General features: G+C 38.2%; 1 protein-coding gene across 1 annotated transcript; it reads right to left on the bottom strand.

The window, feature by feature from the left end:
- Positions 1–553: 553 nt before the first annotated feature.
- Positions 554–1,753, bottom strand: LOC131023567 (uncharacterized). Its single transcript, XM_057953111.1, has 3 exons — positions 1,705–1,753; positions 766–1,604; positions 554–724 (listed from the first exon to the last, which is right to left on the bottom strand). Exons 1-3 carry the CDS (start codon positions 1,751–1,753, stop codon positions 554–556), a joined length of 1,059 nt encoding a protein of 352 aa, XP_057809094.1.
- Positions 1,754–18,563: the final 16,810 nt, after the last annotated feature.

Raw genomic sequence — 18,563 nt, forward strand, 5'->3', positions numbered from 1 at the left:
GCCCTAAAATATATAATGAAATTTCAAATATTTTGAAAAGCTAACGTTTAAGGTGTTTGTAGTGCATTGCACTAGTGCAACACTAATCATTATTAAACTGCGATTTTATTAATAAAGGAAAAGAAAAAAACCAAAGAAACCCTTGAGAGCACAGGAGAAGCAGACTAAGGGCCGAGCCTCGTTAAAACCTTTCTACGGAAAACCCATAGGGAAAGACCGTAGAAAGGAAAAAGAGTGCCCGTCTAAAAAAACGAAAAGAAGGGGGGCGAGAGCGGAGGGTTAATTTTCCGGAACTCCGGCCTAACCATCGTCCCCAAACCAACCCGGCTCTCACCCCGCAAAAAAAAAAAAAAAAACCAAACAGAGGCAACTTGTCGGTGAGACGCCGTCGCCAAGTAGCCCAGAAAGGAAAGCTAAACTGCCGGTAAGATTCTGTCGCCGTTAGCTCGAACAAAGAAGACAAACATAAGTAAGCAACACAGCCGGTAAGATGCCGTCGCCGTGAGCTTACCACTAAACCACGATCAGAGCGTAGTGAGGTCGTCGCCGGAAACTAAAACTCTGTGAAATCTCCGATTGCGCGATCTGCCCAACAAGCAACGACCATGCCAAAAGCAACTCCAGAAACCAAAGCCGCAGCGCAGCTCATCAATGCAGCCCCTCCAGAACTCCCACGATCGCCATCCAAACATAAACTTCCAGCTAACCTGCGATCCGAATATAACTATGACAAGAAATATCCAGTCTAACAGCATCATGAATCACCTCAATCTCATGAGGCCACCAGCCCTCATGTCGCTCATCTGCGGCTAAAATATCAGCCACTTTATTCCCCTCGCGATAGATATGAGAAATTTGAATTTGAAAATCCTTTAGGAGCAAAAGAATCCTTTTCCAAATAGCCGCAAAGCGCCACGGAACCGAGGTTGATCTCTCATGCCGGAGATGCACGATATAGGTTGAGTCAGACTCAATCCAAAGTTGACGCCAGTGTCTTGCATGAGCAATCTGAATTGCTGTAATCACAGCAAGAAGTTCAGCTTCAAACGCAAAACCGATGCCTCCTTTCACATGAAAGCAACCCCTGACCCAACTGAACTTATCTCTGAAGACACCTCCAGCACCGATCTTGCCAGGAGCACCAAGCGCCGAGCCGTCGGTATTAACCTTAATCCAATTATTGACGGGAGGCCACCAATAAACATTGATAAACTCCGGCGAAGGATACGCCCGCGGTCTGACCCCAATATTTTTAACCACCAAAAGATCATCACAAGAATTATGCATTGAACCTAATTTAGTGAAATTATTCTCCATATCCAAAAAAGATACCTTGACCACCTGCAGGAAACGCATAGGGGCAAAGCTCTCATCCTCAAAAATGCATCTGTTCCGTTGACTCCACAAACTCCAAATCAAAGTAATGATTCCTGCTTTCCAGAAGCAAACAATCTGAGGACTCATCTTCTGATTCCAAGCGTAAACAAAGAAACTGTGAATGTCCGAAGCATCCAACATATGAGCCTGCTGAAACCAATCCAAAAACTTGTGCCAAAGAGGGCGCACCTTCGAGCACTGCCAAAAAATACGATCCATGGACTCCCCTTCAGCCATACAAAAAACGCAACGATTAGGCATAATCAAACCATGCTGAATAAGCCTGTCAAAAGTCGGCATTCTGCCCTGAAGGATCCGCCAACTAACCAGAGAACGACGTACCGGAATATGCTTCTCCTAAAGCCAAGTCCCCCATTTGACTTTAGGAAATCTGTGACAGTGATGAGAAAAAGCCAAGGCCGAAGTAACATTCCCATGAAGAGACGGCTTCCAATATCGAATATCAGAATCATCACCAACCGGAGCAAGAATGATCTTACAAACAATCTCAGGGAAGGTATCCACAAAACTTTGAGTAAAATGCCAGATACCATCATAAAAGTACTCAGCAACCGACTGAGTAAGAAAATCTCGCATGAAGTGAGGGACACCACATTTATCAGCAATCAGAAAACCCAACCAATCATCTGTCCAGAAGTTAACCAACTGGCCATTACCGACACTACAATAAGTATCACTGATTAATTGAGGAATTTCGCTGCGGAGACTCATCCAGATTGAAGAAGGGGCAGCAACCGCTTTAGTCTGACCAAACGGCGTGAGATACCTGTCGCGCATGATGTCATAACCAAAATCCGTACCACAAATCACTTTCCAAGCCCGTTTCATGAGAAAGCAACTATTTATCATAGAGAAAGATCTAACATCCAACCCACCTTCCTCTTTGATAGCACAAATTCTATCCCAAGCCACCGTGCAGTTGGGCTTCTTCTGAGCATTCCCAGTCCAGATAAAGTTGCGACAATGTGCATCTAACTCCTTTAACAGAGAGCGAGGCCACCTGTAAATCATCATGGAGTGAGTTAGAGAACTCTGAATAACAGATTTAACAAGACATATCCGACCCGCCATCGATAAATGTTTCCCACGCCATCTGGAAAATTTATTCACAATCTTATCATGAATCGGACGAAAAAAAGAAGCTCGAGTTCGCCCCACAAAAAGAGGAACACCTAGGTACTGAAAAGGCAGAACCCCCATCCGAAAATCCAGGTGATGTCCAATGGCCCGTCTCAAAGAGTGAGAGACCTTATCAGAAAAGAAGATATTGGACTTAGCCGGATTATAATTTTGACCAGAGATCGAACCGTAAACATGCAAGATGTTCCTGATGGTAGCAGCATTATCCACCGTCGCCTTACAAAACAGAAGAATGTCGTCCGCATATAAAAGATGCGTCGGAAAAAGACTCCCACGTCTCATACTCATGGGAACAAGCTGACCGGAAGCAACATAATTGTGAAAAAGAGAACTCAGAACATCCTCAGCAATACCAAACAAGATAGGCGACAGAGGATCACCTTGCCTAACACCCCGGGAGCAAGCAAAATAGCCATGAGAGCTGCTGTTATATAAAATGGACAGACGTGCCGAACGAAGAATGATATCAATCCATCTCACAAACTTACTGTCATAGCCTCCCACTCTCAACACTTTGAGAAGAAAATCCCAACGAAGAGTATCAAAAGCTTTAGTGATGTCAATTTTACATGCCATATTAATGCCACCCCCGGTGCGCCGCATGCAATTCACCCCCTCCGAACCGAGCATAATGCAATCATGAATCGAACGTCCACTAATGAAGCCAAACTGATTAGCTGTCACATATCTGGCGGCCACAACACTCAACCGCGTGGCAAGGATCTTGGGAATAATTTTATAGAAGAAGTTAGAGAGAACAATTGGTCTAAGATCCGTGACCGATTGGACTTCCTCTTTCTTGGGGAGCAGAACCATACGGCTTGAATTACAACCATTCGGTAAGTAAGATTTCTGAAAAAAGGTGCGAACCGCCCTAAAGATATCCTCCTTGATAATTCCCCAACAGTGATGAAAGAACTTTCCAGAGAAGCCGTCAGGACCAGGCGAACTAGAGGCATCCATACCAAAAACAGCCGCCATGATCTCAGCCTCATCGGGGATTTTTGTGAGGAGGGCATTATGATAATCATCAATAACAGAATCAATATTCGCCTCAATCTCCACAATGTCAACATCAGCATGATTATCCTCTTCAAAAAGATTGGAAAAGTATTGCACAATGTGCTGACTGATCGTGACCTGATCATAAACCACATTACCCCCAATATTAAGGTGAGAAACCACATGAGGTTTTCTCTTGTATCTCAGCATACTGTGGAAGAAGGCAGTATTTCTATCACCATCATGCAACCAGGTCACTCTACTTTTCTGCTGGAGCAAACTATTCTGTCTAGCGAGGGCCGTATTAACTTTAGCTTGAATAGCCACCTCTGCGTCAAAAAGCTCCTCAGTGTAACCTTGCGACGCAATCTGACCCTGAACATGTAACAACTCCGCATTAGCTTCCGTAATCATGCTGTCCACCTGTCGAAACATATTTTTATTCCAAATCTTCAGATCACCACGAAGACGTTTAAGTTTCATCATGACAGCGAAAATAGGGCAGTTGCTGTCCATATTCTGCTTCCAAGACTCCGCAACCAAATCATGAAAACCACCATGAAGCGTCCACATATGCAGGAATTTAAAAAATCTCTTACATGTAACAATAGAACTGCTGCAACGCAAAATAATGGGCGAATGATCCGAGGAGATCCTAGGAAGGACCTGCAAATGTACGTCAGCCCACCTATCCACAAACTCCTCAGAAATAAGAGCCCGATCAATAGTCGATTCAACATGAGAGGGCATAAAACGTCTACCAGACCAAGTGAACTTGAGACCCACCGAAGGCGGTTCAATAAAGCCAGTAGTTTCAATAAACTCCCTGAATTCCTGACAAGAGGTAGCACTCGGCATACAGTCACTGCTACGCTCATGAGCACCCTTGACCGCATTGAAGTCGCCAATAAAAATAGAGGGACCATTAACATGGTCCAACAGATCGATCCAAAGTCTTCGGCGCAGAATATGAGAGTTCGCCCCATGGACAATCGCCACCTTGAAATTACAGTTATTAAGAATGCACTCCAGAATCACCACCTGCTCAGAAGAGAAAACAACAGTAGTAATCACATTCGGATGAACAAAACACCAAATATTAGAACGTTTATTCACTCTTGCATTTTGATGACAAGGAACAACATTAAGGGAATTCCAAAAAGAAGCAGGAACTTTAGAAAACTTAGCTTTAGGCTCAATGATGCCCATCACCATAGGGGAGAAAGATCGACAGTGCTCTTTGAGTATGAGTTTAGACTCGTCCGTAAGCCCCCGGACGTTCCAAACAAGGATATTCATTAAAATCATTGACGATGTGTGGATCGGGCATCCTCCCGTTCCACTTCACTAGCCCAACTCTTTGCAGAAACATTATTCATAGTTTGCATGCTGGTATTTTTTTCCTTAATGATGGCAAAATCCCTCGGTTTCTGCCCTGAAGCGATCGCTTCTGTCAAATGTGTGTTAATTAGCAGCTCAGCTGAAGATGGCCGAGAGTTGTCCAGCTGCTCCGTTTTTCTGAGTCTCTCTTTGATGCTATCCTCTGGTCGAGTTGACACTTTCTTTTTCTGTCCTGGTGGCCTTCCCCGTTTCTTAAGCGGCGGATCCAACTCCGGGCATTTGTTATCCACAGTACTTGCAATTCTGTTCACTTTCATGGTTGTCTCCAGAACTTGTAAATTAATTCTTTTGTCTGCTCCCTTATGCACAATTTCGGACTCCCGCATATGAGAGCTCTCAATCATTGTATCAGTAGAAGTAGGAGTGCGAGGAACCGGCTGTATCATATCTGCTGCCACAGCGTCGCTATGCTCAACAACCTGATCATGCTTGGGCAAAGGGGCTGGTACAGCAATATCTTGCAAAGTCTCCAAAGCTTGATTCTCAAATTCTTGTTCGTCAAAAACCGTATCAGCTGCAGAGCTCGTGTAACCGTCCGATTCTGAGTCAGAATTCTCCGTATCAAGTGGCTCTTCCTCATTCCTTAACTCATCATCAATGGGAACTAAGACTTTTTCCAAAAGATCTGGCCCATACAAATCTTCCAAAGGTTGTGTCAGCGACTCATCCACCCCTTTTGCCGAATGAGTTGAGTTTTCCGGTTGCTCCTTCTCCCTCCAACGATTCTCTTCCTTTCCTTTCTCTTTCTCTTGGGGTTTACTAATAGGAGCCGAAGCCGGCTTCTTTGCTTCCCCCTTTCTGCATCGTGAAATCGTATGTCCTGTGATCTTGCATCGAGAACAATAATGAGGCAAATTTTCGTAGCTAAATTCGACATAAAAGGAGCCCTCGTCACAGTTAATTAGCAGCGAATCCGGCAACTGAAGAGATAAATCGACCTCAATTAATATTCGAGCAAAGTGTCCAAACTCCCCTTGGATCGAAGCTTTATCAAGCTTTAAAGGTAGCCCAATATGTCTTCCAATCCCAGCAATAACCTCAAGATGACGGCATTCGACAGGAAGATTATATATTCGAACCCATACCTGACAAAGCGAGGAGATCTCACGATAGGGGTCGAAAATTTTTGTCCATTCCCTTATTCGAACCGATCCGGACGGCAGTTCCCATAACAGATGTTGTTTAACTCTAGCTTTGTCTTCTGGGATCGAGAAATTCAAAATAAAGAAGCCTTTTCCCATAGCAATCAGACGCCAGCTCTCTTGAATGTTCCATAACTTCTGCAAATCTTGCTTGAGTTCCAAGTTGGGTTTGGGTTTCTCTCCCTTGCGAAGAAGCACTCTCCCGATCAAAGCATGTTTAAATTCCTCGACCTGTTTTTTGTAAAGTGCTGAGGGGATGGTGAGAGCAATTTCCTCCCCATGTTTCTCCGGCTTAAGCGCACAGAACATGTGCGCCGGAACATCTTGTTTTCGGACCGGACTCGGTCCCAAAACCTTTGCGTATGATGGCTTGTCAGTCTGAATCGTAGCAGTTACTTCTTTAGCAGCAACATCCGCTGTGACGCTCTGAGATATCGTGGATTTTCCACGAGCATTAGGCGAAACCGTAGTCGGGCTTGATGTTTCACGGCGAGGCGGGTCAAAGTTCGCCGATATTTTCGGCATAGCGAGGCAGGAGGGATCTCTGATATCAGCCATGGAGGCGGCTGCATGAACTCCAGTCATCGGCGACGTCATCTTTTCCGATCAACGTATGACTAAGGTGTTCCAACATATGATATCCTTCTTAGATATTTTATCAAACACCTTGCGCGCAATCAAGATCCCCAATTTTCATGAAGGTGTGGAGAGCGAGAGCAGAGGGAAAATCATCGAAGAGTGAGGGTGACCCGGCGGCGGCTGGGCTGTCGCGAAGGACGGTCTGGAAGGCTGCTACCCGCGGCGGAAGGGGCTGGCGCGAAGGCTGGTGCTGGAACCCGGCTGGACTGTCGCGACTCTCGCCGGAAGGGAGACGCACGTCACGCACCTGGGCTGTCGGTCGCGGACGGCGGGCAGACGACGTCGACGAGCAGACGGCGGCCGGACGGCTGAAGGTCAGAGATGGGTCAAAGTTGCAAGCGACAGTGCAACACTAATCATAAATAAGGTAAATATCATTTTAAATCTGAAAAACTTATACAACACTAATCATATTTAAGATAAATATCATTTTAAATTCGAAAATTTTTTGTACACCATATGATTAACTTTGTATAAAAAGTGGCTTACTTCCATTTTTCTATCGGCAGAATCTTAGTATGGCTAGTCGAATGATATTATGTAATTTTATTTTTATTTTTTAAATGACTTGTCACAAATGACGTTATTTTATTTTTATTACATGTCATTTAAAAAGAAAATCCAAAGTCACACAAAAAATTATGGGCGAAATCTAATTTAGGGTATTTTGTGAGTTTGGATGTCACACCCCAATTCTTGAAAGAATAAATATAATCGAGGTATAAATAATTCATAGAAATAAACAAGGGAAATACCTTGTTAAAACCCGAAATAGGATAGAAAGTCGGGCTATGCCCCTTTGGATCACAAGTTTTGTTTCATGCTTCTGACAACTTGGACTGCAGTGAAGGAAACTTGAATTGTTGACTTGAAAAGAGCTTACTTAGAAATAGGATAAATCGTGAGTGAAGAGTGAGGAAATGGTGAAGTGAGTTGCTGCCTTAATCATTAAAGGAGAAAGATTGGCAACCTAAAAGCTAAAGAAATTGGACAAGATATCGTGTAGTGGTGATGTTAGTGGAATTTGAAAGTGTGAAAGTGGGATTTGTTAAGTGGGAATTGAAAGATTTGGCTGATTTGTGAGATTTGATTGTCTGTATAAAGATATGTATAAAAATAAAATAATCATGATATAGAGTAGCTATTAGGAACACAAAATACCGGGACTGTAATAATACTTCAGGGTTCGCTAAATAAATAGCTCGTGAAAATACTTGAATGCTAAATTAAATAAATATGCAATGCATATAAATTCAATAACTAAATTTACAAATGTTTTTGTAACTCATTTTTGTTGGAATTAAAAATAAATTCTTTTTCTCAATCCGGCGTGAATCATCTTAAATCTACGTTTAAAATTATTCTAAACTTAGCTCGAGGAAACGGGGTATTACATCCCTCCCTCCTTAAAAAAAATTTCGTCCCCGAAATTACATACCTTGATAATCTAGCTGGGGATACTAGTCTTTCATTTCATTCATCTCTTTTGTGGCATTTTCCATCCTGTGATGGTTCCACTTCATGATGAGAACAAAATTATTGTCTCATAAAACTTGAACCTTGCGATCAAGTATCTGGACTGGTTTCTCTTCATAACTTTAGTCCTGGCTAGGACTACTTTATCTGGCTTAATCAAATGCTTTGGATTAAACACATACTTTCTTAACTGAGAGACATGAAACACATTGTGTATGTCTCCAATACTGGGCAGCAATGCCAACCTATAGGCTACAGGGCCTATCTTATCTAGGATCTCAAAAAGTCCTATATAACAGGGTTGTAACTTGCCCCTCTTTCTAAAACGTATAACTCCCTTTGAGGGAGAAACTTTGAGGAAAACTCGATCCCCAACATTGAATTCTAACTTCGATTGGCGTTTATCGGCGTAAGACTTTTGTCTATCTTGAGCTTCTTTGATTCTTTGCTTGATGTGGTCGACCTTTTCAACCATCTGTTGGACCAGTTCAGGACCTAACAGCTTTCTTTCACCCACTTCATCTTAGTAAAGTGGTGAACTACATTTTCGGCCATACAAGACCTCATCTGGATTATTCCAAATGTTGCTTGATAACTGTTGTTATAAGCAAATTCTTCGAGAGGTAACAAATTCTCCTAACTTCTACCTTTGTCTGCGATAATTGTTCGCAACGAAAATTTTAGAATCTGAATCGTTCTTTCTGACTGTCCGTCAGTCTGAGGATGGTACGTTGTGCTGAAGTTCAGCTGAGTGCCTATTGCTTCTTGTAAACTTTTCCAGAAACGTGAGGTGAATCTGGTGTCACGATCTGACGTGATAGATACAGGTACACTGTGAAGGCGTACTATCTCTTTGACATATAACCTTGCAAGTTTCTCAAATCCAAAAAGTCATTTGAATTGGCAGAAAGTGCGCTGACTTTGATAATCGGTCTACTATGACGCTATATCTCTTTTCATTCCTGTTCACCAGAAAATTTTCTTTAAATTCTGGTGCATCTTTGTGCTGCCTGGATGTGCAGTGTAAGGAGTATCATGAGCCTCGCTCATAATCTCGTTCATTAATTCTTCTTATTGTGGGACACACAATCTTTCACCAACCATAAGTGCATTATCCTTTGCTTCAGTGAATCCTTTCGTTTTATTCGTTCTTGCAGCGAGACGCATCTTCTCCAAGAACCAATCTTCTTTTTGTGCTTGCACAATTCTTTCTCTCAAATCAGGTTTAGCTGTCAGCGCAGCTACACAACCCGATACTGAATCTAGGGGATAAACAATCTCTAAACTGAGTGAGGCGAACTCACGAATCAGCTCCTTCTGTTGGGTAATGAAATACCCTAGCTTAGCCTTCGTCTTTCGACTCAAGGCGTCAGCTACTACATTCGCTTTTCCTGGATGGTAACTGATGGTGCAATCGTAATTCGAGCCATCTTCGTTGTCTCATGTTCAAATCTTTTTGCTCGAAGAAGTACTTCAAACTCTTATGATCTGTAAAGATCTCACACTTAACTCCATAGAGGTAGTGTCTCCAAATCTTCAGCGCGTGCACGACGGCTACTAGTTCTAAATCATGAGTCGGGTAGTTCAGCTCATGGGGCTTCAATTGACGAGACGTGTATGCTATCACTTTCTGATTTTGCATCAACACGCAACCCAATCCTAGTTTCGAGGCATCAGTGTACACCTCAAATTTTTCATTCTCCTATGGTATTGCTAACACTGGTGCAGTAGTTAGCCTAGTCTTGAGCTACTTAAAACTTTGTTTACAAGCTTCGGACCAAACATACTTAGTCCCTTTTCTTAAAAGTTGAGTCATTGGCCTAGCCAATTTCGAGAATCTTTCGATGAACCTTATATTGTAACCTGCTGGACCGAGAAAACTTCTGATCTTATTAACATTTGATGGTGCCTTCCATTCCTTGACTGTTTCGACCTTGGCGGGGTCTACTTAGATTCCTTCAGTCGACACTATGTGACCGAGAAACATAACTTCCTTTAACCAAAATTCACACTTGTTGAATTTGGTAAACCATTTCTCATTGCGCACGGTTTTGAGTACGATGCGTAAGTGCTCTTCATGTTGCTCTTCGGTCTTAGAGTATACGAGGATGTCGTCATTAAACACTAAGACAAAACTATCAAGATACTGATGGAAAACTCTGTTCTTTAGGTCCATGAAAACTGCTGGGGCATTCGTTAAATCTAAGGGCATCACTGTGAATTCGTAAAATCCATAACGCGTTCAAAACGCTGTCTTTGGAATGTCTTCTCTTTTCATCCTGAGTTGGTGGTAATCAGATCTTAGGTCAATCTTGGAAAACACACCGGCTCCTCTCAATTGATTTAACAGGTCGTCTATCCTCGGAAGATGATATCTATTCTTATGAGCTTGCTTCAACTTCTTATAATCAATACACATCCTTAGTGTATCATCTTTTCTTTGACATCTTTAATTAGTGCTCCCCATAGTGACATACTATGTTGCATGAAACTAGGTCTGGTGAAAATTTGGTAATTCATTGGGAAAAATATCTTTGTACTCTCAAATCAGTTGAACTTCCTTAATTGTTTCCTTCGTCCTAAGTCACCTTCTCAGATTGACTAGGGAATTCTAACATCAAACTTTTCTCATCGTCTTCGTAACTTTCACTTCGAGGATTAATGGCACTCCTTCTGCCCTGTAAACTCATTTTCCCATTTCCAAATGGTTATTTAATGGGGGTTTCTAAGTTTCCATTGTGGTGGCGTTCTAACTTTATTCTTGTTTGTAGCTTCCGGCACTTTAGCCAAAGCATTCACTTTCTTAGCTTGAGCCTACTAGCCTTGGGGTTGGGTTATACCTTAAGTGTAGTTCTAGTGCTTTCCTTCCATTTAAGGATTTCCTCTATTTCTTTCATTCCATTTCCTTTTTCTTTACCTCCCTCTTGAGGTGGTGTACATATCTTGTTTGTGCGTGAACTTTCTCCTTCTCCAATTGTTGTAGTGACTCGGTGGTGAGAGTCTCGTTCATTGCTTGTTCCTTCATAATATCTCCCTAGTTTACTAGGGGGAATTGAAAATCTCATGCCGCGATTCATTTACGAACTTCTTTACGCATTTCTCATTATTGTCCACCATGTGGACCACATATTGACAGCTGGTTGAAAACTTCATCATACTCACTACCTGCTCCAGTTCTTCGCTTGGGATTCCAAAAATCGCTTTGAATACCAAAAGACAGCTTGATACTTAGTGCATTGTTCTAATGGTTGAAAACTAATGACAAACTGAGTAATTCTAATCGCTACTATACTTTTCGTAATAAAAGGATATTCTATTGTGACAACTATATAGTGCGAGTCTATATATTGTGATGATGCTCTACCTCGAGATCAAAAATCTTAATTGACAATCACCGAGATCTTAGTCATGTGGGCTGGCCAGACCCAACAAAACAAATCACTCAGTTAAATGGAAGTTTCGCCCCCAATCATGTCAATTTCTAATTCATGTAAGGCTCTGGTCAAACTTCTAACTTAAGACACTTACTAATAAGTACTTCATCATAAGTTACTGATACTATGAAAGTCCATTCTATGTCGTTCTAGCCAAGCTATCACGACTAACATCATAATCATAAGCAACATAAGTTCTTATGTGAAAAACTTAATCTCACCGCTACTGAAATAGCTCAAGTGAATCCTTAGTCTTAAGGCATTGCCTCTATGTTGTAACATATCTATGTTAAACATTGCTATCTTACCAGTCTTTACTTAAATCGATCAAGCGGTGCTATCACGATTAACATTCTCAAAGCATTCTTGGGTGGTACTCAAACAGTTTGTAAGAGGATCCACCATTCTAATCGTATAGGCAGCTAGCCTAAAACGACAACATAAAGCTTTCTCATTCGTTCATTCTCTTTGAAACTTGAAACATGTTGACATTAAATGCCACATGAAACTTTTCTATTGCCGGGAAGATTCAAAGAATCTAACTCGACCATACATCTGGTATTCGTGAAAGGCTCAATAGTCCTCAACACGACTTTAACTCATCTTATCGTTAAGGGCTCGGGTAGTCCCAAACACGATACTTACTTATCTTATCGTTAAGGGCTCGGGTTGTCCCAAACACGATACTTACTTATCTTATCGTTAAGGGCTCGGGTTGTCCCAAACACGATACTTACTCATCTTATCGTTAAGGGCTCGGGTTGTCCCAAACACGATACTTACTCATCTTATCGTTAAGGGCTCGGATTGTCCCAAACACGATACTGAGCTTGGTTATATGAGTCAGAGACCCAAGATAACAATATGAAAGCGATTAGCAATTCATAACTTATAACATATGGAAAGCGATAAGCAATTCACATAGCATCATTCATTGAAGCGCACACTTTTTCTTGGAAACATTCATAACATCTGAAATACATATATGTATATTTTTGAAACTATTATCGTACCTTTGTTGCGGCAGTGTGACGGCGAGCTGAGGGTTACTGACATTCTTAGAAGTCTAGAGATACTATTCTAGACTCGACATCAAAAGCTTATGGTTATCAGAAACATGAAAGAAAACTCATGCTCTGATACCATTCTGTCACACCCCAATTCTTGAAAGAATAAATATAATCGAGGTATAAATAATTCATAGAAATAAACAAGGGAAATACCTTGTTAAAACCCGAAATAGGATAGAAAGTCGGGCTATGCCCCTTTGGATCACAAGTTTTGTTTCATGCTTCTGACAACTTGGACTGCAGTGAAGGAAACTTGAATTGTTGACTTGAAAAGAGCTTACTTAGAAATAGGATAAATCGTGAGTGAAGAGTGAGGAAATGGTGAAGTGAGTTGCTGCCTTAATCATTAAAGGAGAAAGATTGGCAACCTAAAAGCTAAAGAAATTGGACAAGATATCGTGTAGTGGTGATGTTAGTGGAATTTGAAAGTGTGAAAGTGGGATTTGTTAAGTGGGAATTGAAAGATTTGGCTGATTTGTGAGATTTGATTGTCTGTATAAAGATATGTATAAAAATAAAATAATCATGATATAGAGTAGCTATTAGGAACATAAAATATCGGGACTGTAATAATACTTCAGGGTTCGTTAAATAAATATCTCGTGAAAATACTTGAATGCTAAATTAAATAAATATGCAATGCATATAAATTCAATAACTAAATTTACAAATGTTTTTGTAACTCATTTTTGTTGGAATTAAAAATAAATTCTTTTTCTCAATCCGGCGTGAATCATCTTAAATCTACGTTTAAAATTATTCTAAACTTAGCTCGAGGAAACGGGGTATTACATTGGATTTTACTACGCAACAATGCAACTATCCTTGACATCGAGTCAATTATTTAACATTGTGGCAGGCTCCGGCAAAGTTAATTTTTCGGTTCTATTAATTCAATGGGGATTGATTGGAATCGTGATTTCGAGAAAAATATGTTGTTGCCTCTTGTAAATCAAGTAGGAATCAATCGAAAATTTTAAGAAAAAAAGTGTGTAAAAAAACATAGGAGCTAAAAATATACTTGTTCTTGAGCGCAGCAGTAGATCTCCTCGTTCCTAAATCTATAAAAATTTTGGGCGAAATCTGATTTAGGGTTTTTTTTTGGAGACCTTTAGGGTTCATTTTTTGTGTTTGGATTTTCTTCCTTTTGATTTTAACTTAGGTTGACTTTTGAGTTAGGAATTCTTAGAGCATCCACATTAGATCTCTCAAAATTTTACTTGGAAAGTCTTCTCTGGATTATTTTTAACCCCTATTTTACAATTGCACACAGCAGTTCTCCTATTTTTCATTATCTATTTATAAATTTAGAATTAGATTTAAGGGGGTGTAAATTTAGGATTAGATTTGAGGGGATGTAAATTTTTTTGTGGACCCAACTTAATATAGGTGATCTGTTGGATGATCATTTTATCTAACTTTTTATTATTTTAGCTCAAATTTAAAGTTAGGATTACTTTTGAGAGATCTGATGTGGATGCTCTTAAACTGTTAATGCCTTAATGGTGTTTTTTTTTCCGTAAATTTAAATATTAGTATGACATAAATTTAAAGTGTTTTAATTAATTCATCATTAATTTTTGTTAAAATAATATGAAATAAAACGGCGGCATACGATGACATTCAGCAAAATATGTTAAATTTTTCGAGGCTGAAAAATAAATGCAGTGTTATAAACTAGAGAGAAAAACAAAATAATAGAAAAGAGATTATGAATTTGATGTCTTCAATATGAGGGTCAAATGCCTCTATTTATATAAATAGGAAGTTAGGGTTTTATGGTAGATTTCTTGATCAACATACATAAGATATATTTACAACATGCGGAAATATTTTTGATAAAAAAACTGATATATTGAAGTTTAAATAAATATATTTAATAATTTAAAATATTGTTAATAAATTTGAAGTTTAAAATGGAGTATTATCCATATGGATAAAGATTGTAGTTAATATCCCAATTTAAAATCTCGATAGTATAATTGGAGACACGGACGGAGCCACATGAGGCCCCGTTTGCCCATGAGCCGACGACCATTTCTTAAATTATTTTTAAAGTAATGTGTAAATATAGTAGATATATTTTATATTTTTGTTTTTTTTTTACAATTATTGTTAAATTAAAAAGAAGAGCGAATCACATAACAAAACAACAACTTATAAGATCATGAATAACAACAACCTCCATTCATATGTCCATCTCACAAATACAAACATTTTTAATGGTTCGAAACTCTTGTAAGGGCTGTTTGATATCTGCTGGGTAACTCCCTCCCGTCCCATTATGACGGGAGTTACAGAGGTGTGAAAAGCTTCTAATTGGGAGACCAACGGGTCCTCTCGTCGGGTGTGTACGCCCAAACGGATTAGGCCTCGTTCTTTGGACCGAGAAATCGTTGCCAAGATCCAAGTCCACGGCCACACGTTGGGTAACGGGCGCCGGGGTCAGGTGGGCGGCGGTGGCGGCCCGCGCGTGTGGGCTTTACTACCAGTCACGTGTGCACACAGTTTTATTACATACTCTGATGTAATAACTTTTATACTGCAATAAATGTTATCCACAAATCAATGTGGGATAAACATTAATCTCTCTTTAATGCTTATCATTTCCCACAACTCCACATTTCAAATACCTAACTTTAACTAATTATTTCTCACTCGCCGGAAATCGATTTTGAGTAGGGGTGAGCAAAATCGGACCAAAACCGACGGACCGGACCGAACCGATCGGTTTTTCGGTCCGGGTCGGTTTTGGTTCATGTATTGGTCCAGTCCGGTCCTATTTTCTTGGACCGAAAATATTTCGGTTCGGTCCCGATCCCGGGGAGGCCAAAACCGACGAAAACCGGACCGAACCGAATATATATTTTAAATGTATATTTAATATTATTATTATTTTTATTAATTTCTAATATTTTTATTAATATTTTTATTACTATTTTTATTAAGTTCTAATGTTTTTATTAATAATTTTATTAATATTATTAATATTTTTATTAATTTTTAATATTTTAAAAATGGTCGGTTTTGGACCGAACCGAACCGAGAACCGATGGCGGTTTCGGTCCGATTTCGGTTCGGTCCTAGGGTTTCAGTTGGTCCGGTTCGGTCCAAAAAATATTGAAAATTCGGTCCTCGGTTTCGTCGGTTCGGTCAGGTTCGGTCCGGTCCGGACCGACTGCTCACCCCTAATTTTGAGTAAATAAATATACTGCGGTCATCTACTCGAAACGTAGATCGATTCTGTGCCATTTAATTATGCTAAATTAAATATTTTCGGTACTAAAAAATATTGGTTACTCTATAACCAATTTCCAAAAGTATATTTGTTTCGAATGCTATGGTTGAATTTAGATTTAGAAATCATTATGAGGGTTTGTAATTGACAAGAGAAAAGTCATTCTCCCCTTCTGCTCGGGAACAAATTTTTTCTATAAAAATCTCGTTGTTAGAATTTTGCTTTGCTATTTTTAGTTGCTGGTGAAAGTCAAGCGTTGAATCGAGTACATTTTTTTAAAAGGCCGCGTAAATTTCTTTCAAGTTTGCGTTTACTTTATTGTAAAATTTTTAATGAAGAATATGGATAAAAAAAGAATGAAAAAGTATTATTATTTCTTTTTATCATATAGGAGTACTTATTAGAAATTAAAAAAAAAATGTAAAAAAATATTTTCACATCCCTACTCTAAAATAATATTATCCAACATTGAGATGAAATGAACTTCCCTAGAAAATATTCTACATTTTTTGGATAAAATTTTTCATCATAATAAGCATGTGAAAATGGTAGTTCATGAGTGAAAATATACTTCTTCTATCATTTTCCATCAAAGTAAACGCACCCTACCTATAAAATTATTTGCATGCTCGGGCGTGCATTTACTTTTTCAGTCGAGAAGATAATTTTTTCCCGACACCGAGAAGATAATTTTTTGATCATACATTTATATTTTTTGACAAAAATTTAAATTTTAGTATAAAAAATTAATTTTAAATATTTTTTCCGATTACTATATTACTTTGATATTTTAGTAAAGGGTCAATTACATAATTTAAAAACTAAAATTAAAATCAATTTTTCATAATTCAAAAAAAAAAAAGAAGAAATGAATCGGGCATTACAATAATTGTTTAATTATATTTTTATTATATTTTTCTTGCGCAAGTATAATTATGTAATAAAAATGTAAGATTTTTTCACAAAAGATAAAGCAAACTCATCCACATCCAAGTATATTAGTCCGTTCACCTAAATTTGAATATAAAATATATTTGTTCAAAAAAATAGACATTTTTCATATAAAACTTAAGATAGTGAGTATTTTTATTTTTACCCATGCATTAAGGCTCAATGCACTGAAATATATTACTCAATTTGATTTTACACCATAATTAATTTTGCATATTATAATATAAAATTTGATTATGTGTGTTATGCATTATATTATATGTGGAAAAATATATTACTCCATCAATTTATAAAAATTGTGGTTTTATTATTATTTCCGTTCGTTTACGAAAATTGTAATATTTCTCTTTTTTTAAACTATCATTTATACTTTTAATTAAGTTTAGTTTACATTTAATATTTACAAAAAATTCAACCATTTAAAAATATCTACTCAATTTTATACACATCTCTTATTCCCCAAACCACACTATAATATTTGTGGACGGATGAAATATTATTTAAATAAAATCAAAATGAATTTAAAATGTCAAATAACTATATGTGTATTTGGTACATAAGTAATACTCCCTCCGTCCTACTCTAATAGACTCACAAATTTTACGGGACGCAAAGAGTATCATATATACTTTAAACATTAAATATTATTTCTCCGTCCCTAAAAATTGTGACCCAATGAAGGTAACACTGGTTTTAAGAAAAAATGTGATAGTTGTGTTTGAGTGGAGATTGAGTCTCATATTTTTTTATAAATAGTGAAAGAAAAAAATTGTGGGGTCATTGTGGCTACCCACAAACTAGTATAATAAGAAAAATCTTGATTTATTTAATTTATTTTTTTAAATAAAAATAGGATGTAGTTATTTTATTATATTCTCTACATTGTACTCTCTTTTTTTCATTTTTATTTTTAATTTTATTTTTAATAAAAATAAAAAAGTTATCAAAAATTGCGAAAATAACTACAATATAGAATATACAATTAAATAATTTTATTTTTATTTTGAAAATACATTAAATTATTTTTTATTTAAATAAATTATGAGTGGCCACAATATGACTGTTTAGTGTTACTCCTTTTAAATTACATATCAACAAGAAATTAATCCTACCCAAAACGAAATAAGTTAGAGCATCTGCAACACGCCTCCATCGCCTCGGATTGCCCCAGGTCTGCAGCGCCACACCCGCGCTGGAGCATCGCCCTGTGTCGACGCCGTATCTCCACTAAGCAACGGGTCGATGGCTTCTTTTTGGCGAATCTTGCGCTACATGCGCACGATTAAATAAAAAATGTGATATATTGAAGTTAGATAAATATAAGCAAATTAAAGCATGAATCACTTGCAGAGGATAAATGGGGGGAAGCGGCTGGGTGGGAAAGAAAGAAGGGAAAAAAGCGGTTGGGTGGGGTGGGGTCGGTAGGGTTTTAAATTTTTTTTATTTAAATTTTTATTTTTTTCTTTTAAAATCATGGTAATTTTTTAAACTTTTTTTTTAATTTTCACCTAATTTTTAATTATTGTAATATTTTTAATTTTTAAAATCTATATTTTCTTTATGTAATTATTTTAATTATTTAAATTATGTAATATTTTTTTATTATAATTTTTGAATTTTATTTTTAATGAAAATTTGAAATTTTAAAATGAAAATATAAAATTGGGAATTT

This window comes from Salvia miltiorrhiza, chromosome 4, assembly GCF_028751815.1.
Source record: "Salvia miltiorrhiza cultivar Shanhuang (shh) chromosome 4, IMPLAD_Smil_shh, whole genome shotgun sequence".
NCBI lineage: Eukaryota > Viridiplantae > Streptophyta > Magnoliopsida > Lamiales > Lamiaceae > Salvia > Salvia miltiorrhiza.

What these genes read in the sequence shown, in the direction of transcription:
- LOC131023567 (XM_057953111.1), bottom strand. Translation starts at nt 1,753, where the DNA reads ATGGGGGACTTGGCTTTAGGAGAAGCATATTCCGGTACGTCGTTCTCT. An exon ending in TTCCGGTACGTCGTTCTCTG is followed by an intron (nt 1,605 to 1,704) that starts GTTAGTTGGCGG and finishes GTATGGCTGAAG; the next exon opens with GGGAGTCCATGGATCGTATT. An exon ending in GGTGGCCTCATGAGATTGAG is followed by an intron (nt 725 to 765) that starts GTGATTCATGAT and finishes TTCTTGTCATAG; the next exon opens with TTATATTCGGATCGCAGGTT.